The 27,885-nt window shown below is 39.5% G+C and overlaps 4 protein-coding genes across 4 annotated transcripts; 3 read left to right on the top strand and 1 right to left on the bottom strand.

Moving 5' to 3' along the window:
- Positions 1–675: 675 nt before the first annotated feature.
- On the top strand, positions 676–26,083 carry LOC108039649 (GTP-binding protein Rhes). The gene is made up of 5 exons (XM_017116718.2): positions 676–964; positions 19,899–20,682; positions 21,373–21,566; positions 22,482–22,665; positions 24,273–26,083. The coding sequence occupies exons 2-5, from the start codon at positions 20,165–20,167 to the stop codon at positions 24,679–24,681; spliced, it is 1,305 nt and encodes a 434-aa protein (XP_016972207.2). The 5' UTR covers positions 676–964; positions 19,899–20,164; the 3' UTR covers positions 24,682–26,083.
- On the top strand, positions 2,825–3,945 carry LOC108039648. Its single transcript, XM_044457737.1, has 5 exons — positions 2,825–3,073; positions 3,126–3,270; positions 3,332–3,610; positions 3,672–3,813; positions 3,911–3,945. Exons 1-5 carry the CDS (start codon positions 2,856–2,858, stop codon positions 3,943–3,945), a joined length of 819 nt encoding a protein of 272 aa, XP_044313672.1. The 5' UTR covers positions 2,825–2,855.
- Positions 11,874–13,712, top strand: LOC108039652. Its single transcript, XM_017116721.2, has 4 exons — positions 11,874–12,567; positions 12,626–12,770; positions 13,142–13,267; positions 13,332–13,712. The coding sequence occupies exons 1-4, from the start codon at positions 12,419–12,421 to the stop codon at positions 13,710–13,712; spliced, it is 801 nt and encodes a 266-aa protein (XP_016972210.2). The 5' UTR covers positions 11,874–12,418.
- Positions 13,721–16,286, bottom strand: LOC108039651 (lysozyme). Its single transcript, XM_044457959.1, has 3 exons — positions 15,924–16,286; positions 15,059–15,268; positions 13,721–13,947 (listed from the first exon to the last, which is right to left on the bottom strand). Exons 1-3 carry the CDS (start codon positions 16,237–16,239, stop codon positions 13,727–13,729), a joined length of 747 nt encoding a protein of 248 aa, XP_044313894.1. The 5' UTR covers positions 16,240–16,286; the 3' UTR covers positions 13,721–13,726.
- Positions 26,084–27,885: the final 1,802 nt, after the last annotated feature.

Here is a 27,885-nt window from a genome sequence, read left to right as displayed (position 1 = left end):
CTTGTGATTAGTTTTTATTCAGGCCAGGCAATCACAACTTCAAGCGGGGCACTCTGTTTTATTAAAAATATATTTTATTTTAGCTTAATATTCAAGCTAGGAAAATAGCACCCAAAACAAAAATCCACATAAAAACTTTTGACATGCAAAAATTTGTTTATGGAATTTTAATTTGTTTTGGAAGAGATATTATTAGGTGTTGCTGTTCTGTATCTTTTTGATATTTTTGCTTACCGAATTTTACAATAAGTCTGCAATATTTAAGACCTTTTTAAGACCTCTGCATCATTGATACCCAATAAAAGTCAAACTCAAAAGAAGTAATGAATCGATCTGAGAACGTGTCAAAATTGTTTTGTGTGTGCTGTGGTGTTGACATTTAAGTTGGATGAAGAATAAAGTATCCATTGGGGGAGGCGGAGATGAGCTATCCACCCGCTTGTTGCTGGCGAAAAACTTTTCATTATATTTATGATACAGCTTGACTTTTGTTTTGTTTGTTTAACTTCTTGTCAACCTACATAATCTCGGCCTCTCGCCACGGCTCTGTTAACAAGAAACTCTCTTTGGCTGTTAGCCAGTGCGCAGGTCGCCGGAGTTGGCAATTGAATTTCACAGTAATTTCCTGGCCACGACTGGCATACGCTTCAGATAATCGCCCGTCGGCCTGCGAGTCGGACGTGTTTTGGCCGCAAAGTTAAGAGCCAAATAGAATTCAAGGGGAATACCCGTTGATTTCGGAACCCGTTTGTTCATTCATAAAGCCGTGTGTTTTTACGCGAAGCCCACAACAAACTCGCAATCGCAATCGCATTCGCATCCTGGAGGACAACGACATTTATCTCGTGTGTGTGTGAGTGCTGAACTGTGTGTTTTTGTGCCGACAGGAAATACACCGACCAAGGTGATAGAGAAAACACATAGTAATTGCTAAGGAAAACCGAGTTAGTGGATGTCCTTTCAGGTGAGCCCCAAAATTTGTCAAAAAGGACATTGTTAACGCGGCGCCATTATGTTGTGTGATTTCTACTAATGCAATTTGGGGACGACTATTTCATTCGATTTGCCTTGCTTTTATTTGATTTTATTGTGGCTCCGTCTTTGATTTGTTGCTGGACACCTGCGGGCAGGGCGTATACTTGATGTTAAGACGCCCAACTGCCCCATAAAAGGCTTCTTCGGGGGCTCCTTGGGTTACGGCCACATTACCCACTCGAAGTGGTCCAAATATTTTATGGTCAACCACTTAAGTGCATCGGTGTCTTGACTTTTGTCTTTCCTTTTATAGTTGGTGCTTGAATTTTAAACGGCTGTCATGCGTCTCTCGTGTTTTTTTGGTAAGTGAAGGGCTCGTAAATCTCTGCTGATTAAGTTGCTCCTTCTGCAGTTTAAAATTCAACAAGCCCAGCAGAAAATATATACTTATGCGCCAGCAAACAGCAGTCTCACATGTTTTGCATATTGCTTATCTAAATTGTTTTCCTCAAAACCCCGAAATTCAAGTAAGTGGGAAAAAAGGCGGTCGGGCCATTAAACAGAACACACACACACACACTCTCGGCTAGGCAATTTTTCAATGTCATTTAAAGGCAGCAGAATTTTGACATTGGCCATTAATAAATTAGTGAGCAGTATCCCCAGCCTGCTAATTGAGTGGTAAATGCGAGTATGCTTTGAAGTCGAAGTCCTGGCAAAGTTATCGTGTGATATCGCAGCTCAGGAATCAGCATCACGCAAATCTAAATTAAAAAGAAAATGCCCAAGATCCAGGAGCCATCAACAGCTGCGCCCACGCCCCAAAGAGAAAGTAATTCGAGGCGCTTTCCCCAAAAACCTTTCACCCCCATCTGTCCCCCACTTCCGTCGCAGCCTTTCGCAGCCTTTCACACATCTTTTAGCACTTTTGGCCAAAACTTTGCAGCCGCTTCGACTGTGGGTGTATATAAATAAATATATATATATATGGGTATGCTGGATGTGTGCGCGTTTGTTTGCCTGTCTTGTTTTCCTACAAATCTTTTTAACAATTCAAAAATGTTTACTGGAACGAATTTATGGTATCCCTGTTGGTTGGCTCTCACATCTGTCTCCACTCTTGTGTATCTTGGCTTTAACCCTTCGAGGCCGAATACTCATTACATTCTTGTTGATTTTGGATTGAATGGATTTATAAGAAAATATCAGGAAGCCCATATCAAATGCAGAACATGAGAATTCTGGGAAGTATTTTTCAGCGCAAGAATAATGCGTGCTTTTTTCCAGCGAAAAGGCAAACGTTTCTTATAAAAAATTTCGGGCATTTAAGAAGGAAGGCCAAGGAAGAGAACTTGTTGAAAAAAAGACTGTAATTTAAGATACATGAACATGAGCTTTATTTAAGGGTGTTACAAATTGTTGTGCGCTTACACAAAAGCGATATAAAAATCTGAAGGGCATGGGTATTTCAAGTAGATAAATCAACCTGCGCCATAATCCTTGAAATTTACCCATTGAAAATCGGTCCATCTATCATTCGGGAAATCTATTCAAACCGAGTACAACAAGGCAGCCCCTCACTCAATTCAAAGAACTCCCTTTCTGGCTGTCATGTGTTGCCGCCGTAATCATTTGATTTGGATACGGCTGCAAATTCCCGCAGAGTGTGTTATCTCCTGGAGTTTGGGGTATTGTTATGGGGGAAAATAACTGAAGATACCCTTTAAAATGCCAGATGTTAATGCCGGATGTGGCAGTAAAGTGAGTTGTATGCTCGAGCAACAAATGCTTTGCGTGTCAGGTTTCTTTTGTGTTTTTTTTTCGTCCTGTTGTAACTCATTTTCTCCGCTCTATATAATTTTGGGGTGTTAATTCACAACATGGCATTGCCAAGTTCCCGGAGTTCTGGGGCTCACAATAAACCACAGCCACCGCCAGTTCCACCTCGTTCTGTTGTTGTGCCACGCCCCAGTATGCTGCAATTTGAGCCCCATGAAGTGCAGAGCATATCCAGATGCAGGTATATGGTGCTGGTTTATCTGCTCGTCTCCGTATTACTATTGCTCGCTTTGGTCCAATGGGAAGTTGTATCATCTTAGTAAGTGTCAGTAAAGCTAATTAATTTAATATTATAACAGTTTTTTATGCAGTGAACCATTAACCAAGTTCTTTTTGGACAAGTACTGGCTGAGTGTTGGTTGTATGCTGATTTCAGTTCCACTTCTCGCTGTCTTTTTGCTCATCCGCCAAGCTCGATATATGCCGATCCTTGGATGGGTACTCTTATGTCTCATTGTGAGTATATTTTGGCAAAAGTTTCCATCTGAGAATACGTGGACCACATTTCAGATTACAGATAGAGCTAATGGTCATTGGTATTTGCACATTTGCCGCTTATTGTGATGAATGGCACTTCTTGATATACTTTATCATCACTGCAGTCCTCGTGGTGACCTGTGTGCTTATTGGTTCCTTTATTCCTTGTGATTTGACTGCTAATGTGGCTGTACTTTTCCTGGTCAGCATGCAGATATTTCTGGTCAGCATATTTCTGCTAATGACCTTTATGATGATTGATTCAGCCGATGGATTTTTTTATCCCTTTGCCTCCTTGGTTTTGGTGATTATTTGTATGGTAAGGTGATCGGTTGAACTTTGTTGGATTATCGTTATTATAATTTATGCTAATTTCCCAGCTCACCATGTACCATGCCCAACTGATCCGAGGTTGGCGGTATGCAGAACTATATACCACCGATGGACTCTTTGCAGTGATCGTCCTTTTCTGTCATTTCTGCATTATCCTGATGCTCTTTTGCTATTTGGACTGGTCGAAAAGTAAAGATACTGACGATTGTCCCTCTTGTAATGAAATTGATAATTTCTCTGAGGAAAATAGTGAAAGTAATGAATACCCTGACAAATTCGGTTTAAGAATGCCGAGTACTGAAGATTATATTGAAGGCCTAATAAACCTTTAATTTATAGCTCAATCAGTTTCATTTCTGTTAACAAAAGGAAACAAATAATTGCAAATGGATATTTCATTGCCAACATTTAATTATTTATTTAAATGCCAGGGGGGCACTTTGTTTTAATAAAGTTGCCATTAAGGAACCTAACTGACATGTAAACTTTAAAATGCTGCTTCAGTTGTCGGGCAGCAATTAATTCGAATTTGCAGTGGCAACGTTCTCATATTATGGTCAGAATTATCCCTGTGTTGTTTTAATCAAATTGAGTCGGGCATTATCTCCCCTTTGGAATCATCCACAAAGACAGAACGAGCGAGTAGTGGCCATCTGGCAAGTGGCTCAAAGGATTCCCCACCAGGGAATATAAATTATCGCATTATGCTTGCAGCTCAGCTTTTTCGCCCGCCGCGCCATGATACCAATTAGTATAATTACCAGGGGAAGGAAAATAAAAACAGTACTTTAAGTTGGTAAATAGTTCATGAAAAGCGCAGTGCTGGCTAGTCTAGTTTCCCATTGCTGTGCAGTGGCCATTAATTTTTATTAAATTGTTTTAACTTTTAAGCAGCTTACAAGGCTGTGTGGCCTCAACTCAACTGTCACTGGAGATTTTTGGGTCAGGCGTTTTCGGTGACCTCTCAGGATGACAGGCGCCGGCTAAGCCTACTCGTCGACATTATAATAACATCCATCATTCTGGACCATATACAAATGACAACAACTGCCAAAGTAGCACACAACTAGAAATATAAACAAAACGTGGCTGAAACGGGGAAAAAAACAGAAAGCCGAAAAACAACTTTTGCTCGGACTGCTCGCTGAGTAAACATGACATATTTTTGTTTACCCGAAACGTTTTCCTCGTTCTACTTGTTAGAACGGCTGCTGATGGGCCTTTTAGGCCAGAAATGAATGGGCCCTTTGACCACCATTTAACCTGCCGTTTCACCGCCTTCATTCACTCGTTTTTATACGCGTGTATAAGGACGTGTGCACGAGTATGAGTGTTTATGCATCCAATAATAAGCAATTTCGTGCACATAATTGGCTGTGGCAGCATGAGTCGAAGTGGACAAAGTAAATAGCCATAATTAATGTATACAACATAAATGTGACCTGACCGAAATACGAAAAAAGCGGTCGAGAAACACGAAACGGCAGAGCCACGAAAATTGTTTGTCTTCAATGGCGCACAGTGGTTCAAAAGTTTAACTAAGCTTTACTTTTATTGAACAACTTATATCCTGCGTGCAATTGAATGGGACAAATGCCTTAATAGCATATAAAATTCACTTTATGTTAAGCTTTTTAAATAGTATAAATTACAATCACTTTTCAAAACAAAATCCATTGGTTTTAAGTCCTTTGAACAATTTTTAAGATATTGTTATTTAAAAACAAGAAAGGAAAGCTAACTTCGGGCGGAGCCGAAGTTGATATACCCTTGCAGAATACTCTATAAATTATATTCTCCAAAATTATTCATATGATGCATTCTTAATACTCATAAAAAATCCGAACTTTCTAACTTTACAAACACCAAAGTTATGGCATTTCCGATCAATCAGTTATATGGCAGCTATAGGATATAGTCGGCCGATCCTTATGAAATTTGGTAGGTCGGATTGATTGGCCATATATAAAACCCATAGAAAATCCCAACTTTCTAACTTTACAAACACCAAAGTTATGGCATTTCCGATCAATCAGTTATGGCATTTCCGATCTATCAGTTATATGGCAGCTATAGGATATAGTCGGCCGATCCTTATGAAATTTGGTAGGTAGGATTGATTAGCCAAATATAAAACCCATAGAAAATTCCAACTTTCTAACTTTACAAACACCAAAGTTATGGCATTTCCGATCAATCAGTTATATGGCAGCTATAGGATATAGTCGGCCGATCCCGGCCGTTCCGACATATATACTGCGTGCAAAGGAAAGAAGGGTGTGTGCAAAGTTTCAATACGATAGCTTTAAAACTGAGAGACTAGTTTGCGTAGAAACAGACAGACGGACAGACGGACAGACGGACAGACGGACATGGCTATATCAACTCAGGAGGTGATCCTGATCAAGAATATATATACTTTATAGGGTCGGAGATGTCTCCTTCACTGCGTTGCACACTTTTGACCAAAATTATAATACCCTCTGCAAGGGTATAAAAAAAATGAATCGACGACAGATTCTAAATGGAAAACAATATCATATAGTCCGCCGATTCTTATGAAATTTGGTAGGTCGGATTGATTGGCCAAATATAACACCCACAGAAAATCCCAACTTCCTAACTTTACAAACACCAAAGTTATGGCATTTCCGATCTATCAGTTATATGGCAGCTATAGGATATAGTCGGCCGATCCTTATGAAATTTGGTAGGTAGGATTGATTAGCCAAATATAAAACCCATAGAAAATTCCAACTTTCTAACTTTACAAACACCAAAGTTATGGCATTTCCGATCAATCAGTTATGGCATTTCCGATCTATCAGTTATATGGCAGCTATAGGATATAGTCGGCCGATCCTTATGAAATTTGGTAGGTAGGATTGATTAGCCAAATATAAAACCCATAGAAAATTCCAACTTCCTAACTTTACAAACACCAAAGTTATGGCATTTCCGATCAATCAGTTATATGGCAGCTATAGGATATAGTCGGCCGATCCTTATGAAATTTGGTAGGTAGGATTGATTAGCCAAATATAAAACCCATAGAAAATTCCAACTTTCTAACTTTACAAACACCAAAGTTATGGCATTTCCGATCAATCAGTTATGGCATTTCCGATCTATCAGTTATATGGCAGCTATAGGATATAGTCGGCCGATCCTTATGAAATTTGGTAGGTAGGATTGATTAGCCAAATATAAAACCCATAGAAAATTCCAACTTCCTAACTTTACAAACACCAAAGTTATGGCATTTCCGATCAATCAGTTATATGGCAGCTATAGGATATAGTCGGCCGATCCTTATGAAATTTGGTAGGTAGGATTGATTAGCCAAATATAAAACCCATAGAAAATTCCAACTTTCTAACTTTACAAACACCAAAGTTATGGCATTTCCGATCAATCAGTTATATGGCAGCTATAGGATATAGTCGGCCGATCCTTATGAAATTTGGTAGGTAGGATTGATTAGCCAAATATAAAACCCATAGAAAATTCCAACTTTCTAACTTTACAAACACCAAAGTTATGGCATTTCCGATCAATCAGTTATATGGCAGCTATAGGATATAGTCGGCCGATCCCGGCCGTTCCGACATATATACTGCGTGCAAAGGAAAGAAGGGTGTGTGCAAAGTTTCAATACGATAGCTTTAAAACTGAGAGACTAGTTTGCGTAGAAACAGACAGACGGACAGACGGACAGACGGACAGACGGACAGACGGACAGACGGACAGACGGACAGACGGACAGACGGACAGACGGACATGGCTATATCAACTCAGGAGGTGATCCTGATCAAGAATATATATACTTTATAGGGTCGGAGATGTCTCCTTCACTGCGTTGCACACTTTTGACCAAAATTATAATACCCTCTGCAAGGGTATAATGATAAATGAATTGCTTATAACATAAATATAAAATGAATATTTTTAATAACATTTTCCATATGGCAAAAGTCTTGTAAAACCTTTTCCACTGTAAGCTGCTAAACGATATATGCTGTATAATGCGTATACGCCGTGTTGTACACATTGGAAAATGTGCAATAAAGACGGTTTCTTCATTGATACGCAAAGCAGGGATATGGCCATCTATATTGTATAATGCAAACTGTATATCGAGTGCCGAATGTTTGAGCCAGCAATCGTTGAAATCGCGGAGGATGAAAAGCGGGCGAATGCGGACAAAAAGCGAGGGAAGCAAAAAGGCATCAGCCGCAAAATTGGCAGAAACAACAGGAAAATGTATTTCGCCGGCGTCGCGATCCTGTTTCGTTGATGTCTTTCCGGTTGATTGCGTTGACGAAATCGCATTGACGGGTAACAACACAGCGAAAAAAGGACCGAAATACAGAACATTTATTCAAGTAATCCATCAATGAGTGTTGTTTTTTTTAATTTGACCTATTTTATTTAATACTTCAACCGTAAAGAGCTACCAAAATTGTTGATGAAATTATGAAAGCTTTTAGAATAATTTAAGCTAGTGGGTTTTCATACAGACAGTAGCAATTAAGTGACCAAAAAGATTGGTATGTGTGGGCCATTTTTGATGAAAATTGTGTATAAAGGCAAAGCCTATGGGTAATTATATTTTTGGGAGGCACCCAAATTGCTGAACAATGATATTTTTCCATGTGTAGCAGACACATCCTGCGGATATTCCCCGGCCTAGGGTGGAAGATTGCAGGAAGTGCTGCTGTTTGTGTGTTTTTGTACTTGGACACCCATCAAGGGTCTGAAGCATTCTCATTATTATAAAAAAGATGGGAAAGCTGTGGTGCGGGATGAAATCCAAATTAGATTTGCACGTTGTGTCAATGAAGGTTTGCTACAACGCCGCCTGGGCGTCATTTAATTATACCCTTGCAGAGGGTATTATAATTTTGGTCAAAAGTGTGCAACGCAGTGAAGGAGACATCTCCGACCCTATAAAGTATATATATTCTTGATCAGGATCACCTCCTGAGTTGATATAGCCATGTCCGTCTGTCCGTCTGTCCGTCTGTCCGTCTGTCTGTCCGTCTGTCTGTCCGTCTGTCTGTCCGTCTGTCCGTCTGTCTGTTTCTACGCAAACTAGTCTCTCAGTTTTAAAGATATCGAATTGAAACTTTGCACACACCTTTCTTTCCTTTGCACGCAGTATATAAGTCGGAACGGCCGGGATCGGCCGAATATATCCTATAGCTGCCATATAACTGATTGATCGGAAATGCCATAACTTTGGTGTTTGTAAAGTTAGGAAGTTGGGATTTTCTATGGGTTTTATTTTTGGCCAATCAATCCAACCTACCAAGTTTCATAAGGATCGGGCGACTATATCCTATAGCTGCCATATAACTGATTGATCGGAAATGCCATAACTTTGGTGTTAGTAAAGTTAGGAAGTTGGGATTTTCTATGGGTTTTATTTTTAGCCAATCAATCCAACCTACCAAATTTCATAAGGATCGGGCGATTATATCCTATAGCTGCCATATATGTAACTGAACGATGGGAAATGCCATAACTTTGGTGTTTTTAAAGTTAGGAAGTTGGGATTTTGTATAAATATTAAGAATACATCATATGAATAATTTTGGAGAATATAATTTACAGAGTATTCTGCAAGGGTATATCAACTTCGGCTCCGCCCGAAGTTAGCTTTCCTTTCTTGTTTTCATTTAATTTTTGGGAAAGCACATTTAGGCGAGCGGCAGGCTCTAATCAGGCGCAAAGCCTTTTTATTCTGATAATAGTAAAATTAAATAAATGCAAACTGCTGTGAAAATTTGGATTTGAATTTGGTGCCCGGGCACAAAAGAAGTCTGCGAAATTTATGCGTTTCCCGCCGCGGTCCTTGGCCCTCTCGGTTTAAGCCATTGTCATTGTCAAGCGACGGCGTTGACAGCTGCTCCCCAAAAGGCCCCCCCTCAGTCACCCCTCAGTCTATGTTCTAGAAGGGAAAAACTCCCTACACACCCCCCTTGATGGCTGCCTTTTGTAGCCGGCATTGCTGTGACATTTTTATTACAAGGGCTCATGAATTTTATTTCGCTCGCAAGCAACGGCTGCCGATTTTATGGGAATTTCGCTCCCGCGGCATCAAATTTTCGGTTCCTTGTCCACCGAAACTATTCGCCCAAGACGATCGAAAAGAAATTGTGTGCACAATGCGCTGCCCGCAAACAACTCTAATTAAAAAAGTTTTACGTTTAACCACTTGAGTTGGCTCAAACACACCCATGCCGGCATGTGTGTACGAACACTGGGGAAAATTAAGGATAGATTAATGTATTTAAAAATGTACAATAAACTCATTTATGTAACTTTTGCAGCTGCTTATAAATTATAATCTTTAATTAATATGGTTAAAGAAAATGTCTTAAACTTTTTAATAACATGTTGTTCAATTTGTACACAACTCTGTGAACTTCCTAGCAACTCTGTGTACATAAAAAGGTTTTTAAGAATATAAGAATGTTACAACTTATATTTAAAAATATCAGTTTAATCAGTACCTAAATATGTGGTACAATTTGCCTATAATCTAAAAATAATGAAATTCATTTTAAGACTTGCTGAAGTCTCACAAATAGGTCCCAATTGCGTTCAGAATGTGACTAAATGAATGACAATTTAAAGTGATATTTAATCTCCGTGTAGCATGTTTGCGGCATGTGAGTGTGTGGCTAGACAATCAAAACTTTTGCCACAACCGAGGAAACTTCAAAGCAAAGACAACAGGCGGCCTATGCGAAATGGCAGCGACTTGCGGGAAGTGGGTGTGGCAAGGGGAAGGGGGAGGGGGAAATAGGAATGGTGGGCAGGGGAAGGCGGCAATAAAATTAATGAAGCGCCTCGGCTTTTAGCCGGCAGCCATGAGAGAGACATTAAAGCGGTTCGCCGGAACAGTTGTAGGTCATGTCATTGGCAATGTCTGTTTAAGTATGCGCACAAAGGCTGACGTTTTGCAGGAATTACAAGGACGAAAATGGGATGGGGTCCAGAACCAGAACCAGGATCAGGATAATTCCCCCGCGGGACAGCGGCCGGCTTGTTTTTGTTGATGGCGGTGGCGGTGGCTAATCTCTGATGTACACTTTATTATGTGGCACACTTTTGATTGCCCGGGGGACTTAAGCGGAGTGTCCAGCCGGGAAACGAGCAACCCTTTCAGGTTGGTCCACCCTTTTTGGCCATGTCATGTAAATTTCATTTGGCAAATGCTGTTAGCTTGGCAGTCGAAAAGTATGCAAGACTTTTTGACATTTTCATTCAACTTGGCAATGCAAACAGACGGGTGGAGTGCGGGGTGCGGGGGGGGGGAATTTGAAAATTCATGAATGATAGAGGTTTGCAAGGGACACCGAAAAGAGCACACCTAATCCAACTGCCAGCTGAAAAAGTTCCCAGCAAAGTTTCCAAGTTGAGCGCCAAAAATTCTTATCACAACTTGCAGTGCATTCCATCAATTTTGCACCACCTCTCCCCTCTCCCCTACATCTTTCACTCTATCTCCTCTTAGTGCTGCAATAAAGCAATCAATTTTGAGCCCCTCCCTCCGCCATTTCCCGCCTCTCGCACTTTTTCAACCTGGATGAACGACACCTTTGACACGGGCCAGTGAAAAAGAAAAATATCGACGCGCAACGAGTTATTCAACCGAATTCGTAATTGTTTTTAAATGAAACTCTTTGTCCTTGGCCATGGCGAGTTGGCGGCAATTCAGCAGTTCAGCAGTTCAGTTAGCCCAGCCCTCAATCAATCAAGCAATCAAGCCATGTTTATCTGCAGCGCTCGATATCGACAATAAGTAATGAACACGAATCGCGAGTCTGAGTCGCTGAGTCTAAGCGGATTGTCCCTGCCGTATATTGTCTGCTCATTTGGACTATTTCTGTTTGCATTATGCGCTATTTGCACATTTGATTGAATAAATTTATATACACTTGTCATGCAATCGACGGATTAGGACTAAGGCAAGGTCCTAGAGAAACTCTGTCTGGTTACTAGAGCATTGGTCTTTTTTTAAGTTACAGCTTATATAATTATATGGCAAAAAGACTAAAGACTAAGAATACTTTCTTTTAAGAAACAACAAATGCATAAAGTAAATTATTTAATTTATAGAAAACATTTTAATATCCTTCCAGAAAGCTTTAAGTTTCAAAGAGTAAAGTAAATCATAATCAAATTAAATAGTGACAAAGTGCAATTTTCTCTGTGTGTCCATAAACTTAACAAACTTAATTACATTTATAATACAATCAAAAGTCAAATGACATTTTTGAAAATAATCTTAGAAAATCCTTTTATCCAGCAATTTAGAAACTGCCAACTCTTGTCAATATTAAATAAGCCATAACGCAAACTATGTATAAACGCATTGCGCATACGCACTGTTTGCCAGCTATCAGTCCCAACAAATTAATGCGACATGGCAGCAATTAGTCCGACGCTGCTAAATGATTTAAAACTTGCCCCAAACTTTGTGCCCCCCGCCACTTATTTGTCCGCAACATTTTGCGCAAACTTTTAATTATTACACACTTGCGACTTGTTGTTCAATTTGTTCGCGATGCTGCCAGATTATAAACTTTTGTCGAGTTCAATTATGTACGTCGAATCGCCGACATTGTTTGCTCTAATTCGCTTGGGAAACTTTTTGCTTTTTCGGACGGCCCATTTTGATGTGCAATTAGTGCCCGAAATGGCGTTAATTTTTTATAAAACATAGACATACTGTATAACCCAGAGCTCCTGGCGACCAAAATCAAACTATTTATCTATCGCCATGTTCGACGCAAATATCAGCATCTGGCCGTTTTATCACACGGAAACGGTCGAGGAGCGCCGAAAATTCGTAATAAAGGTTTACCTGGAGTTTCTTGGATTCCTCGTGCTCGGATTTGTGCATTGGATCCTAATGCTAACGTTATTGCAGTAAGGTTATTGATACAAATTTCTAAATTTTTTTGGCTATGAACCTTTTTTTTGATAGGGATTGGATTTCCGATTTGGTAAGAGAACACACATCCGCGTTGCTTTTGGCCTTTGTCGTGGGCATGTTCCTGCTTTTATTGTTTGCTCTTAGTAAGCCATTGCGGAAAATGACCTGTATCAACTGGATGGTTGCCTTGATTATTGTGAGTAAGCTTAGCAAAATTTTATATAATTTACATTCACTAAAAATAAGAAAAAACTTAATCGAAAGACAAAAAAATTATTTTCTGGAATAACAAATGTTTGCCTCAGAGTTAACAGTGTTAGGCTTTAAATTTATATGGCATATATAAATATATTTTATATATATATAAAACGTTACAAGCATTTTTTTACGAAAACATTTCAATTTTTTTCTAATAAAAGGTAGTATTGGCTTGAATAAAATTGCTATAAGTGTAAAATAAATAATTTAAATTTTAAGCTTACAAGATGTAACTGTAAAGAAGGGACTAAAATATTTTCTCATCAGTAGTATTTTCCAAAATTAAATTTAAGTGCTTATCTTATTCAGGTGGAATGTGTGGTGGTTTCGCTAAGTGTACTCATAATTACATCAGGAATGTTGTATATGCTAGCTGGATTTTTAATTGTCGCCGTGGTGGTTGTGTTTACCACTTTGATATCAGCTTTAATGACGGTGAGTGGGTACACAAAATGAATTAAAAAACCCGAAAAAATCGGAAAATCCTTGCCACCCACAGTACGACCTCACAGGCACCGGAATTTACCTATATATGTTGGCTTATGGCGCCTACATGCTGAGCCTATATTCCCTGGTTCTATATACTGTTCTTGATGTGTTTTGGGGATTTTATCTCTTCGCTGGCTTAATCGCTTGCGTTGTGCTGATAGTAAGAATTTTCCGCTTTCCATTTTCTGCAACTGTCTGGTGCATAACCACAACACATCACTTGCAGTTCCTGATGTATCATGTGCAGTGCATAACGGGCGGCAGGAGGGCCTCAACTGCCCTTTACGATGACAAGTTGGCCGCCTTGCTGCTGTTCCACGAGTTCCTGGGTCTCTTTGTGCTGACCCTCTACTGGCGACCCATAATGGAGCGCCTGCAGTTGAAACAATAAACGGCCAGTCGGTGCTATATAATATCCATGTATTTGAAACACTTTTCCATGCGAGATTTATGCTCGTCCTCCAGGGACTCTCGCCGGCGACAGCCTCCGGGTCCTCGCATGTGCAGGATCACATGATCCCGACACTCGATCCTTCCGTCTCCGTTGCAATCCCAGTCATAACGCTCCACATAGCTACGCACAATTCTCTCGGCGCACTCCCTATCCACCACGCATTCCTTGTAGTCTGTGGGGCAGAGAGAGGGGAATGGAGTGGTTAGACGATGGTCATTACACGCTTGTGGCAGCTTGCCAGCCAAAGACACAGGGAAAAATTTTAAATATTTTATGAGCTTTTCAACAAATATTCAAATATTTCAGACCATTCGATCTTATTAAAGACACAATTATTATAATGAACATAAACAAGAAAGAAAAGCTAACTTCGGACGGAGCAGAAGTTGATATACCCTTGCAGAATATTCTGTAAATTATATTCTTCAAAATTATTCATATGATGTATTCTTAATACTCATAAAATGTCCCAACTTCCTAACTTTAAAAACACCAAAGTTATGACATTTCCAATCGTTCAGTTATATGGCAGCTATAGGATATAGTCGGCCGATCCTTATGAAATTTGATAGGTCAGATTGATTGGCCTAACTTAACAAACACCAAAGTTATGGCATTTCCGATCAATCAGTTATATGGCAGCTATAGGATATAGTCGTCCGATCCCGGCCGTTCCGACTTATAGTATATATGCAAAGGAAAGAAGGGTGTGTGCAAAGTTTCAATTCGATATCTTTAAAACTGAGAGACTAGTTTGCGTAGAAACAGACAGACGGACAGACGGACATGGCTATATCAACTCAGGAGGTGATCCTGATCAAGAATATATATACTTTATAGGGTCGGAGATGTCTCCTTCACTGCGTTGCACACTTTTGACCAAAATAATAATACCCTCTGCAAGGGTATAAAAAGATAACCATCTCTCATATTATTATTGTATATTATTGGCAATAAAAAATTATAATAAGACTTTTAAATTTGATTTTATACATCATTATAACTGAAGCATTAAAAAGCAGGCTATGTTTAAGAGGCTTATTAATTGCTTTGATTAATAAAAGATGAGTTTAATTATCGTTATATATCAATCATCTAGTAAACAATATTACAAAATCTCGCAAGACTAAAAGAGGGTTTGTTAAGTAACTAATAATTGCCTGGAGATTTAAACAATAGATGGGTTTTAATTTTCAAATGAAGTGCAATCCTGTCATTAGGGTAATTAATGTTTGTCTACATTGCATTCTGATTGAAGCCCTTTCCCTCAGTGTATGCCTTACCCTGTGCGAGTGAGTCCTCCGGGTGAATTAACCCCAGTGTGTCCTGCCAGTAGTCGTAGGAGATGCGATAAATGCCGCATGGCTCCTTGCCCCTTCCTCGATTCGTGCAGGTTGCAGGAACATTATTCGTGGCAGTGGTGGCTATGCAGGCCAGGCACTCGGCGCTCGGCTGCGATGTGGATGGCTGGAATGTTGTTATCGTCTGGGCAGCTGCAAAACGCATTCCAAAGACACGTCCAATTAGCCCTTTAATCGAAACTATTTACCACACAATATAGCTAACAGCATAGTTGCGAGAGGGTGATCCATGACTAAATTACTTGCAGACCTCACGTTCCAGCCACAATCTTCTTAAGTTGAAAACTTTTAAGATAACCCCAACTACAAACTGGGTATGTTTTATAAGCCGTTTTAGTAAAGCAACTTTAAATTGAAGTTTTAGCAACTTTAAATTGCTGTTGAACATACCAAACATACATAATCTCTTTTTGCGCACAAAACTAAAATTACTAATGCCCTTTAAAATTTACATAAATACACTCTTAGCTGCAAATAAAGTTTGGATTATGGTTGTTGTCATTGTAATCAAAAATATGTGTATTATTCCGAAAAGGAAATGACTATTGTTATTAGGCAAATAAAATAATGAAAACAAATCACACATGTCACAATTTTTAAATAAATTAAACAAGCTTTTATTTCTTATCGCTGTTATTTTGGAATGCTGGCTCTCCTAATGGCAATTCTAATCAGTCAACTGAGGAAGAGAGAGAGAGTAGAACGCCCCAACAATATAAGCCGCTTATAAAATTATCTGATGGGGAAGAGCTCTCGGCAATTGAAAAAGGGTCCTTGAAGCACTCACCCACTCCTGCAGCGGTGACCACATTGAGGTCCTCGTTCTTCTTGGGCGGGATGTTCAGTCGGCCCAGGCGATGCTTCTGATTTAAGTGCATGTAAATGGCGCCGATGACGAGCAGCAAGGCGATAAAAATGGCGCCCACACTTATGACTTTCCGGACATCGCAGGACCTTCTGCTCCATATCCGTTTTCGACCTCGGCCGGACATTGACAGGGCATCGGCGTACTCCTGATGCTCCGCCACCTTGGAGGCATCCGTCTCGAAGCCCTCACCATTCTGGGCCAGCTCAGCCACACTGCTGCTGGTGACTGGATTCATCGCCCGACAGCTTTTCCCTTAGGCCGTCGCAATCTGACTAACCCGACTTGGTAGTGGCTCAGTCTGGCATCATCGAGCTCCAGGTGCTGCCCGAGATAACCTCCATTCGATTATCGCTCAATGTTGTCGGCGTAATTGAAGCTCGCTGTTTGTGGTTTCTCCGCCGCTCTGTGTTTTTCTCGCTCAGCTAATCTGTTCCAGCTTTTGTTCTCCGCTCCTCTGACATTTCGGCGATTTTTCTCCCATTCAAGTGGCGCTCATTCTATCAGTTTTTCTCACACAGTCGTACACCTGAACAAATCCGAATTCGTGTGGTTTTCATTCGCCAAAGTTGGCTAAAATTTAATTTAGTTCTATGTTTATTCTGTAAACACATTTTTGGGGGACCATTGGCATCCATTGTATGTTTATTTCGAAAATAATACAGAAACTAATTTAAGGCAAATTGTTACTAGAGAGTGTTTTCACTACTTTGTTGTATTATAATACTGGACATTATTTAAAGCTGATCCGGAATCCGTTGACTTTTTGAAGCTCTTTTAGCTTGAGCCGCGTGGGTAGAACTTGTATTGTGCATATGTAGTACACTTATTAAAAACTAGTTTACTTATCGGAATAACTTATTGTTCTGCATCATGGAAAAGTTTTCAATGACTTGGAAAGTTAAGTAATTTTCTAATATATAATATTTGACACTAAAAAGATTTTTTTTTATATTTTTATTTAACAAGTATTGTATAATATAGTACTGAATTTTTTTTTATAACCTTTCATAAACAGTTCATCAAAAAAATCATCTTTTGATTATGGCTGATTATGATTAATCATCAGTTGTGAAATCAAAAAGGTACGCTGTTGATCTTGAATCATACATTTATACTTGTTTACTAAAAAAATAGTTTTTTATGTGTATCCCTTAAATTGGGTGTCGATTACACTCCGTTTCCATTTGCGACATGACAACTTGTGGCAGGCGTCCATTGAAAGGGGCGGTGGGTGGCGATGTTTGCCAAATGGGAGGTGCCGGGTGCTTTTGGCGGACAACCTTGCGCATTTGTATGCGCGAATTGTAAACAAATATGAGAAATTGTTGAGACTCTTGCGGCGAAATTGGAACGTTAGTGGGGGCAGCAAACAACAGCAGGATCCAATGGCATGGGCAGGGGGAGGTGCCATTCAAAGGGGTGTGCAGCAGACGTGCTCAGAGCCTCCTGAAGTGCCACTTCTCATACGCAAACTTACTCCACGACCATCGTAATCTGTCAACAGCAAAGTGTGGACTCACGCGTGCATTGCATTCAAATATTATATATCCCCGTTTATTTCCCATCGATTTATATTATTTTTAAAATTTCATCGATCAAGTCTAGGCGAATCCATGTGTCGGATTTTTATATCTTTTTCCGAATCCGAAGAATAATAAAACAAAACGATTTTAAAAAAACTTTTCCATGTGGTGAACAATAAAGAAAGTTATCGACACTTTCGCGCGAGTGCAGATGTGTTGCATCTTAGAAGTTTTAGTTAGTTCAGGCAAACAATTTTTCACAAGCTGTCAAGAAAAGTTCGAGCATTGCATTGAATATCAAGCAAAACAATAAGAAATCAGGTATTGAAAAATGTATAGCCTTTTAATGGTATCTGCCGTAAAACAATAGTTTGTTTAATATTTTTGGATACATAGCGAAATCAACAGTTGTGTTTTGATAATTTTATTATTTATTAGAAAATGATTTAACAACGATTTGTTAACTCAAGCAAGTTTCAATATTCTTAAGACTATAAAACGGAATAAAATACTTTCTTGTATATATTAGGGCTTGGGTAAAACTATAAACTATGAACTTAAGTTTCCGAAAAAGTCGGCTCTTGGAAAGATTTCCCCCTTCTTGAGGGGACGCCTCTGGGAACCTCCTGCACAGGTGCTCGCCAAATAACAGAACTGCTCCGTCACTTAGTTGATTATTCTTTCTGTTTTTGTACAGCAGCCATTTCCACATTGCCTCGCAAATGTCGCCATTGTCTCAAGGCGTTTCCGCAGCCATTTCTGTATGTTTTTCCTCTTACGGCCATGGCAAAAACTCATTTGTGTGTGTGGGGGGGTGTATGGCCCCCTGCCCCCCTTTATAACACATGGCCATTTCAGAGGACAACCGCAAGCTAAAATCAATTATGGAAAAATTACCAGTAGTTGGGCTAAATGGCCTTTATTCGGCTGGGACTTTGGACTTGGTTTTTGGATGGGGTGTCGCCTTGTGTGTATAATAATATGCGGTGAATTCGTTTCTTGCAATTTTTCCACTCGAATTGCCTTTGTGAGCTGGCATTTAAGCCAAAAGCAAAGAAAAAGGAAGTGCACGAAAACGGGGAAAATGAGCTGAAATCTGAACGCAAGTACGAGCACTTGGTGCACTCGATTATGGCTGGCGCCAAGCTCCCGTTCGGCGGTAACGGTAACGGCTCTTTCCGGTCTGATTTCCCACCGCCCACTTCCTCCTTTCGCCCCCATTTTCCCCCTCCCCCTCCGCCCGACGCTGCTGCTGCATGCGATATGCATGAGTTGAGCCAATGTGGCCATTCCGGCCCATGTACACGGAGCACGTAGCATGCTAAAACAAAGTTAATTAGATTTGTGGCAAGATGCCCATTATGACTTGAATGAGGGGGGTTACGGTGAGCCCAATAGCCCTTTTAATGTGAAGAGTGCAGCTGGTTTTCAAATTTTCCTTTTCAATGACTTTGATGAACTTGGGGCATTGCCAATTTTTCGCGGAAAACGCTATTGACGCCTATTTTACATTTTGAAGTTAAAAAGAAATATTATTTTTATTTATAATAAAATTAGTTAATAACTATTCTTGTTAAAAATGTAATCCAATTTTTTTATTTATAATAAAATGGGTTAATAACTGTTCTTGTTAAAAATTAAAACCATCGTCAAACACAATATTTCTAAACCTAGGCCTAAAAAAACAACCTACAAATTTAAAATTATTTCCTCTTGAAATTTTTTTTAATAAAGCTTCATTTTTTTGTTGTCTATTTTATTTAAGCCTTCTGGGATTAAAATAGCTTAAAACATAATTTTTGCCAAAATCAATGCTGCAGCCAATTGGCAAGCACTTAAAACAAATGAAAATTGAATTGAATTCTGTGCAAAACTCGAAAAAAGCTTAAGTTTACTTTAATTTTTTTATATTCAATCCCTTTCACATGCTTACTTTTATAAAAAAAGCACAAGAAATTCAGCTTTTTCAGACTTAAGGTAGTTAAAATCACAAAGTTCACTACTTGAGCAGCAAAGTGGTGCAAATGTTAAGTAAATTCGCCAACAATCGGATTATCATTGCATTTGGCTAACAAGAAGACTTTTCCCAACTGCACTGATAATCTGGTTTCGAGTGACGGGTATGTGGTAGTCGAGGATTCGTTTTCCGGTTGCATTTTCCTCTTATTTTCTCTTTGGGTTTTTGTGTGGTTTATTCGTCTGGATGGGCCTGGGGCAATTACCGTGCTTAATGGCCTCCAAAATGTTTGACGCCCCCCCCTAGATTTCCCTCCCACTAACTTTCTTGCCGGCTCCTTTGAGCATCTGGCGTAACTTTTTTATATGTATTTACGAGCTGAATGCATTTTTACGTCTTTACATCTTTTTGCAGTTTGGCGCGGAGAAAGCGCGCGCGGCTAATGCATTTCGCCCGCGATAAAGTTATACCATTAAGGCGTCGTGAGGTATAGTACATATGCAAATGTCAGCTTGTTAACGACAAAGTTGAATGATTGAAAATGCAAATTGCGATTGCAACTGACTTGCTGCCGTGGCTGTATATCGTGGAAAACAGGTGCTGCACCGCCATCACCACAAATTAACCCACCGGCGGTGCCGACGACAACTAGTTAAAGTGGCGGAAATGACACAGTCAAAATGTATCGCTGCAAAAATTGGTTTTGTGCTAGGAGCAACAACAACAACTACGTCGATGTGGCACTAAATGAAGCGCCACCAACAACACCCAATAGCCGCAACAACAACGCCAGCAACAACAACAACAACGCGAGAAGCAACAGCAGCAAAAGCAATCAGCAGCCAAGCACCACCACAGCGGGTCACAGAGCTGCCACCACCCACTCCAACCACCCAACCCATCCAACCCATACCACCCACCCCACCTATCCAACCCCCTCCGATGAGGCATCACCGCCACAGGCCCACGTGGTCACCTTTCTGGACGAGACCACAGCGAGCGGGAGCAACGGAGCCGTGACCAGCAGCCGCCTGGTCACCACCGCCGAGCTGCACCAGGCCCACATGCTGGAGCACCACTCGAATCTGGACGCCATCGAGCAGGCGGACGACTTCATATACGGCCCCGGTGCAGGATTGTCGCTCTGCGACGACAGCCTGCCCTCGGCCAAGAATTGCTATCGCCTGGTCATGCTCGGGTACGTATACGACCTGTGGAATCGCACTGACAAAATCGGGGGCTAACTTTGTTCTTAGTTACTTAATCGAAATTTTTTTTTATTTTTCTTTTTTTTAATGTATTTAAATACATTTGAGATGAAAAACCCCAATGTTACATGAATTATAAAATTAACCAGAACCATGTGTTACATTTATTCTTCAACCAGTTACTACAGTTCACTATCAGTGATTTGTATCTCGATTTAAGAATAAATGTAAAACATATTTTTATAGGATTTTAAAGAAAAGGAAAAGCTTTTTTTGGTTTCAATTAAAAAGAACCAATTCAGCCAAAGCAAATACCTAGCTTATAATATTAAAACTTATTAAGGAAAATATCCTATTAGATATGAATCGAATTAATTAATACCCCAAAAAGTAAAAAATGTTTTTAAATGTATTTACAAGCAAAGTCAAGTTAATCTTTGAAAGGTGTTTGTCTATATGGATTTTGATATAAGACTACAGCAAAAAATTAAAAACAATATTTTTTATCTGTTTCTCATTTTCCACAACCTTTTTGCAATGCAAAAATCATCGAATGAATGACGTCCATTCGAGTTAATGTTGAGCTTTTATTGCCGTTACTCTGCATTTGCCAACTGGACAGTGTCAACTTGAAATCCAATCTCGATTTGCAATTTTCCTTCCCTTTTCCCTCCATGCAGCTCATCACGCGCCGGCAAGTCCTCGATTGTGGCACGTTTCCTGGGCAATCGGTTCGAGGAGGCCTACACGCCGACCATCGAGGAGTTCCATCGCAAATTGTATCGCATACGGAATGAGGTCTTTCAATTGGATATTTTGGATACTTCGGGCTATCATCCGTTTCCCGCAATGCGACGTTTATCATTTCTAACTGGTGAGTGTGACGTCTTGGCAACCAAATAGTTGCATGTATGTGCGACATTCCAAGGATATGCGGCAATCACTGGGAACGCACGTTCTATCACTTAAGTTGTTGACTGCGTTCATTGGGTGCCATTTAATGTCCTATAAATTATCATAAAAATCAGGCTCAGCTGCTGGTAAACAAAGTTGGGTTCTATACCCTTTTGAAATCATTTCATGGCGTGGGCGCAGTTTTGTTAACTTTCCTGTGACATCAAGGGTGTCGTTAATATTTGAACTAAGAGACCTGAAACTGAAATTAGGTCAAACGACCTAGAAACTAACTTTCCATAAATTAGTTTATAGTTATGCATAATTAATATAGAAATACGAAGATAGGACACAATATAATTATTATTTATTATTTATGTATAATTATATTAAACAACGTATGGTTACCATTTTCGGCCAAATTATTAAATTATTAAATTAATAGTGAAGTAGGTAAATATAGAAAAGACCAGCCTATCCTCAAGTTTTCTAACAATTCGTTCTGGTCTCAATCAAAAACATTTATAAATTGATTAGTCACGCCCTTCCAAGAACTTTTTTTGGCTCATAAAAGCGTACAGAAGTATAAATATATATGAATTGCAAATAATAAGTAGGGTATTTATATATCAGTGGCATGCGGCTATTGATTTTCCCATTCTCCAAATTCGGCTATCCGAATTACCCTAAGCAACGCAGCCCTCACACACAATCTCAAATACATTAACACTGCGGAGATGAGCTTCAGATGTCAGGAGCGTTTTATATAGTGTCTGGAAAATTGCGAGTGCGTAGGTCATAGATGCGGGGCCATAAATAAGCAATAAATTTACATTTGCTAAATCAAACGACGATTAATGTTTCCCTTTATGGTTTTCGGCATCGGCGTTTGCAGGGGATCTGTTTATCCTCGTCTTTAGCATGGATTCCCGAGAGTCCTTCGAAGAGGTGGTGCGCCTGAGGGAGAATATCCTGGAGACCAAATGGGCGGCCCTGAATCCTGGTTCCGGCTTCAAGAAGAAGAGCCTTCCGAAAATACCCATGATTCTAGCGGGCAATAAATGTGATCGCGACTTCAAGTAAGTACTGCGTATAAGGTCTATCAGGTGTCTCTAAAATAGTTCTACAAAATGTCTAAAACAAATTTTAAGTCTTTGGTTTTGAAAAAAAATTTTTGTTTGATTTTAATTGTTTTGAATTTCAAAATAAATATATATGGCATACGTCTAAATGATTGTGGTTTAATCCTCTAAAAACCTGTATCTTGGTTTGTATTTTTGGGTCGATTTTTCATCTTTTTTATGTGATAACCCAAAGTAACCAAAAACTTGCACTTTTAAGCCCATTACTTTTCTTATGAGAACTTGTAAAAAGGTCACCTACAGCTGGACTTCCAAAGTCCATAACTTTACCAAACTTAAGTCGATTTTAAAGTGGCATACCTCTAAAGACTTGTGGTTAAATTTTCTAAAAAAATGCATTCAAATTTTTCATTTTGACGTTGCTCAACGATTATGACAACTTGTAAAAAGGTCACCTACAGCTGGACGTCCAGAGTACATAACTTTACCAAACTTAAAACGATTTCAAAGTGGCATACCTCTAAAGACTTGTGGTTTGATTCTCTGAAAATCTGCATTCAAATTTTTCATTTTGACGTTGGTCAAAATTTTAACCCATTTTGATGTTAGTTATTTCAACGATTATGACAACTTGTAAAAAGGTCACCTACAGCTGGACTTCCAGAGTCCATAACTTTTCCAAACTTAAGACGATTTTTAAGTGGCATACCTCTAAAGACTTGTGGTTTGATTCTCTGAAAATCTGCATTCAAATTTTTCATTTTAACTTTAGTCAAAGTTTTGACCCATTTTCATGTTAGTTATTTCAACGATTATGACAACTTGTAAAAAGGTCACCTACAGCTGGACTTCCAGAGTCCATAACTTTTCAAAACTTAAGACGATTTCAAAGTGGCATACCTCTAAAAACTTGTGGTTTGATTCTCTGAAAATGTGCATTCAAATTTTTCATTTTGACGTTGGTCAAAATTTTAACCCATTTTGATGTTAGTTATTTCAACGATTATGACAACTTGTAAAAAGGTCACCTACAGCTGGACTTCCAGAGTCCATAACTTTTCCAAACTTAAGACGATTTTTAAGTGGCATACCTCTAAAGACTTGTGGTTTGATTCTCTGAAAATCTGCATTCAAATTTTTCATTTTAACTTTAGTCAAAGTTTTGACCCATTTTCATGTTAGTTATTTCAACGATTATGACAACTTGTAAAAAGGTCACCTACAGCTGGACTTCCAGAGTCCATAACTTTTCAAAACTTAAGACGATTTCAAAGTGGCATACCTCTAAAAACTTGTGGTTTGATTCTCTGAAAATGTGCATTCAAATTTTTCATTTTGACGTTGGTCAAAATTTTAACCCATTTTGATGTTAGTTATTTCAACGATTATGACAACTTGTAAAAAGGTCACCTACAGCTGGACTTCCAGAGTCCATAACTTTACCAAACTTAAGACGATTTCAAAGTGGCATACCTCTAAAGACTCGTGGTTCAATTCTCTTAAAATCTGCATTCAAATTTTAAAATCTCATTAGATTTTCGTGGCACCTGTCATCATCTTTAAGACATAGTTATTCCATATGTTTCATGCTTTATTTTTTTTAGAACTGTGCAAGTGGACGAGGTGATGGGCTACATCGCTGGCCAGGACAACTGCTGCACCTTCGTGGAGTGCTCGGCCCGTCAGAACTACCGCATCGATGACCTTTTCCACTCGCTGTTCACGGTGTCCAATCTGCCGCTGGAGATGACCCCGAATCACCATCGTCGACTGGTGTCCGTGTTTGGGGCACCCTCGCCCCTCCCTCCTCACGGATCCGCGGTGGGCGGAGCCAAGAAGAACGCGCTGTCCATCAAGCGGAGATTCAGCGATGCCTGCGGGGTGGTGACCCCGAACGCCCGACGTCCCAGCATCCGCACCGATCTCAACCTGATGCGCTCCAAGACGATGGCTTTGAACGAGGGCGAGGGGGTGAGGAGTCCCTCGCGATGGAACCGCTGCGCCCTGATGTAGATGATGTGGAAAACGAGGGCAGTGTGATAGTAGTGATGAGCGGATCCTTGGGGATATCAGCTAGGTCCCAGTTAATGGAGCAGCAACTAATTATAAACGCAGCGTTTGGGTGATTTCGATATTATAGTGTATATACTCGTTTAGTCTGGCCGCGGCAAGTGTGTTGAAACTATTAATTAATTATGCATTTAGCACTTTCTCGCCATCAATGGACACAGGCAAAAACCGCACAATATGCATAATTAAAATTTGAAGAGATACTTTGACATTGCCTACCGAACAGAAGCATCCACTCACCTCTGCCTGACCAATGTCCAATCTGAATACACCCACGCACTTGATGCTCAGATTTTACCTCTTCATTTTTGTATTCAATTTTCCATTTTAATTGTATTTGTAATTGTGATCGTTGTAATTGCACATTTACTTGACGCACACACAAAAACCAAAACGCAGAGGACAATAATGTTAAAACGTATTCGGAATTGCGGGATTCGTAATTGTTATTCAAATTTAATTTATAGATTTAACTAATTGAATTTACATGAATTTATATTGAGCTAATTTAATGTTATCGTTGATTGTTGAAGATACCAATTTGAATATTTGAGCATTAGCAAGTCGTTCTGTTTCGATACACACACTCAACTCAACTGTCAACCCACAAAACCTTTCGAAAGATTGCATATCAGCCAAAACTGGAACCGAAACACACCGAATCAAAACTACTGAAGGAAATCTTGACCAACAAACATACCAACTAACTCTACTGTAACACTTGTACACCGATTATGGTTAACTATCTTGCAAAATTAAAGAAAAAAACCTATAATATACACACTTCTAGCGTTAAACCGAATTTATCAGATCTGTTCTCGATTCGATTAGGGTTCGATGAGGCGGATTTCCAATCGAGAACAGCTCCGTAAGTTTAGCAAATTCGAGTTTCAATCTAACCTAAGCAACAGCAACAATTTTCGCGAGTTTAACATTTATCAAGTATTATCGATAATGGAATTACAGAAACACATGCGTTTCATCGCGGCATGAAACCAAGACCAAATGATTATTCTAGCTATACTTACCAGTGACATAAACGCTAACCTAAATATGTATTACCTTACAAGTTAATAAGATTTCAAGCATATTTTAGGCAATTATCGTTAATGTAAACATAAAAAAAAAGCAAAGTGCAAATATTTACAAATTTCGCGTTGGGCCAAAGTGCACGAATATAAATATATAAATTGAAATAAGAATAGTACCCCAGATTTGGGTGATTATTCGACGAAGTTAAAATGATTTACGATTAACCATAAAAGCTAACTTTTTAATGCTTTGGATTTGCATTGTTTATTTACATATTACGTATATTGCAAACGATTGAATTACGATTAAATAAAATATAAAACACAACTTAAAATGAGGGTTTGTTTTTTTGGTATTCACTGTAAAAGCTTTAAAAGCATTGGTAGAAAGCCGACATCCTTAAAGCCTTCCATGGAAGTGAAACTTGGGAAAAGCTCTTATTTTTGGAAGGATAACAGTGCTGCGAGTCCTGGCTGTCGTGGAACCAGTGATTCCAAATTTGTTAGTTTGTTTTTCTTTAATTTCTAAAAAAATTCTGGTTGGAAAATAAGTCTTGAATTACTAAAAAAATATTGGAAAAAGGTATCGCTTGGCACTTTTCCAGATATACACTCCTTAAAAAGCCTGAAAAAATGTTAACTACTTTTGCTAACGTTATTTACCAAAGTGTAAAGCAAAAAAATGTAATTTTAATTCCGAATTTAAGTCTCAGAGGATTGTGTATTATCCTAAAAGCTTTAGTTTAGGAATCATTGTTATTTCCCGGCTGAGATTGGTTTTAGCCACAGGAAAAGCTTAAATTTAGTAACTAAGAAGGACGAACTTTAAAAGCTTGCAAAACATATTTCAAAATAAACATTCTCTGCAGAGCTTTTTCTTCCAAAACAAATACGTTATTATTGAAAGCACTAAGGATTTTGATAACTAAATAGCCACTGTTTAATTTGATTAATATTAAAATTGGACTTTCTACCTTTATTCCAACCAACTTTGTAGTCATCACTCTAGGCGTATACTTGATGTGACAACACATCCATTCTTATATTCCATAACAACAAATCAAAGTCTATCCTGTCAGATGACAACAACAATCTGCCACACATTGGCCCAAATTGCAAGTAATTTCGTTGAAAAAAAATTTATGTTTTGGCGACGCGACGGCCTGAACCTAAATAATTGCCAGTTGCCGGTCTGGAAAAGTAACAGGAGCACGTGCACGTGGCGATGACGCCGACACATTTACGCCCAATTGAACAATTTTCCTGGAAAAGCGGGAAAAGCGGGAAAATCGGGGAAAACTGGGGAAAAGCTGGGAAAGGCGGCAACGCAGAAATGCGAGATGACCCATGTGGCTGGAGGGCATCCGCTCGAAAGTGCAGTCAATTTTAATTGCTTGTCTGATCGCAGACAGGGGCTATTAATAGGCTTATGGTTTGCATGATATACCGATATGCGAAATCCTCCGCCGTGTGGCTTTTGGGGGCGTTAGCAGTTGCTCGCTTATGCAAGTGGATTGTTCCTGCCGCTGCAGCTGCAGCTGCCCCCCCGCATCCCCCATCCCGATAATCGGTGCGGTTAGCTGGTCGCCCCCGCAACAGGCCATTCCAAACCGGAATGCGACCGACCTCCCCTGATACCTAATACAATTTGCATATGAAATTTCCGTCTGCCAATTACAATTCGCCCAAAATAGATTAGTTCCCAAAAAGCCAAATCATAATTTTAATTATGTATTTGCTGCTGGTGCTTCGCCTCGACTGCTAATTAAAAGTTAAGCATTTTGGCAATTCGATTTGATTGTTTTATTTCGATGATCCCGGATCCCAAATAGTTTAATTAGGGGAAGATGGGTAAACGCTGTCATGGCCATTGCACCTGCACCAGCACCTGGTGGTAAATGCCGATTGCCAAGGTGGTAAATATTTGCCCAGCAGCAAAATGGAAAACTTATCGCACGTTTTCCCGGCCAGACTTTGCTTAGCGCTGTTTAACTATCAGTGGGCCGAGGAAAAAGAAACGAAGAGCGGAAAAACTTTCGATGTAAACAGGAGCCGTGTTGACGATGCCGTCTTTAAGTCAACTAAACCTGTTCACTAACAACGAGCAGCGCCACTG

Source organism: Drosophila rhopaloa, unplaced genomic scaffold (genome assembly GCF_018152115.1).
Source record: "Drosophila rhopaloa isolate 14029-0021.01 unplaced genomic scaffold, ASM1815211v1 contig_163, whole genome shotgun sequence".
In the NCBI taxonomy this organism is placed as follows: Eukaryota; Metazoa; Arthropoda; class Insecta; order Diptera; family Drosophilidae; genus Drosophila; species Drosophila rhopaloa.
Note: the sequence above shows the minus strand (reverse complement) of the source record. Positions and strands in the feature narration are given on the sequence as shown.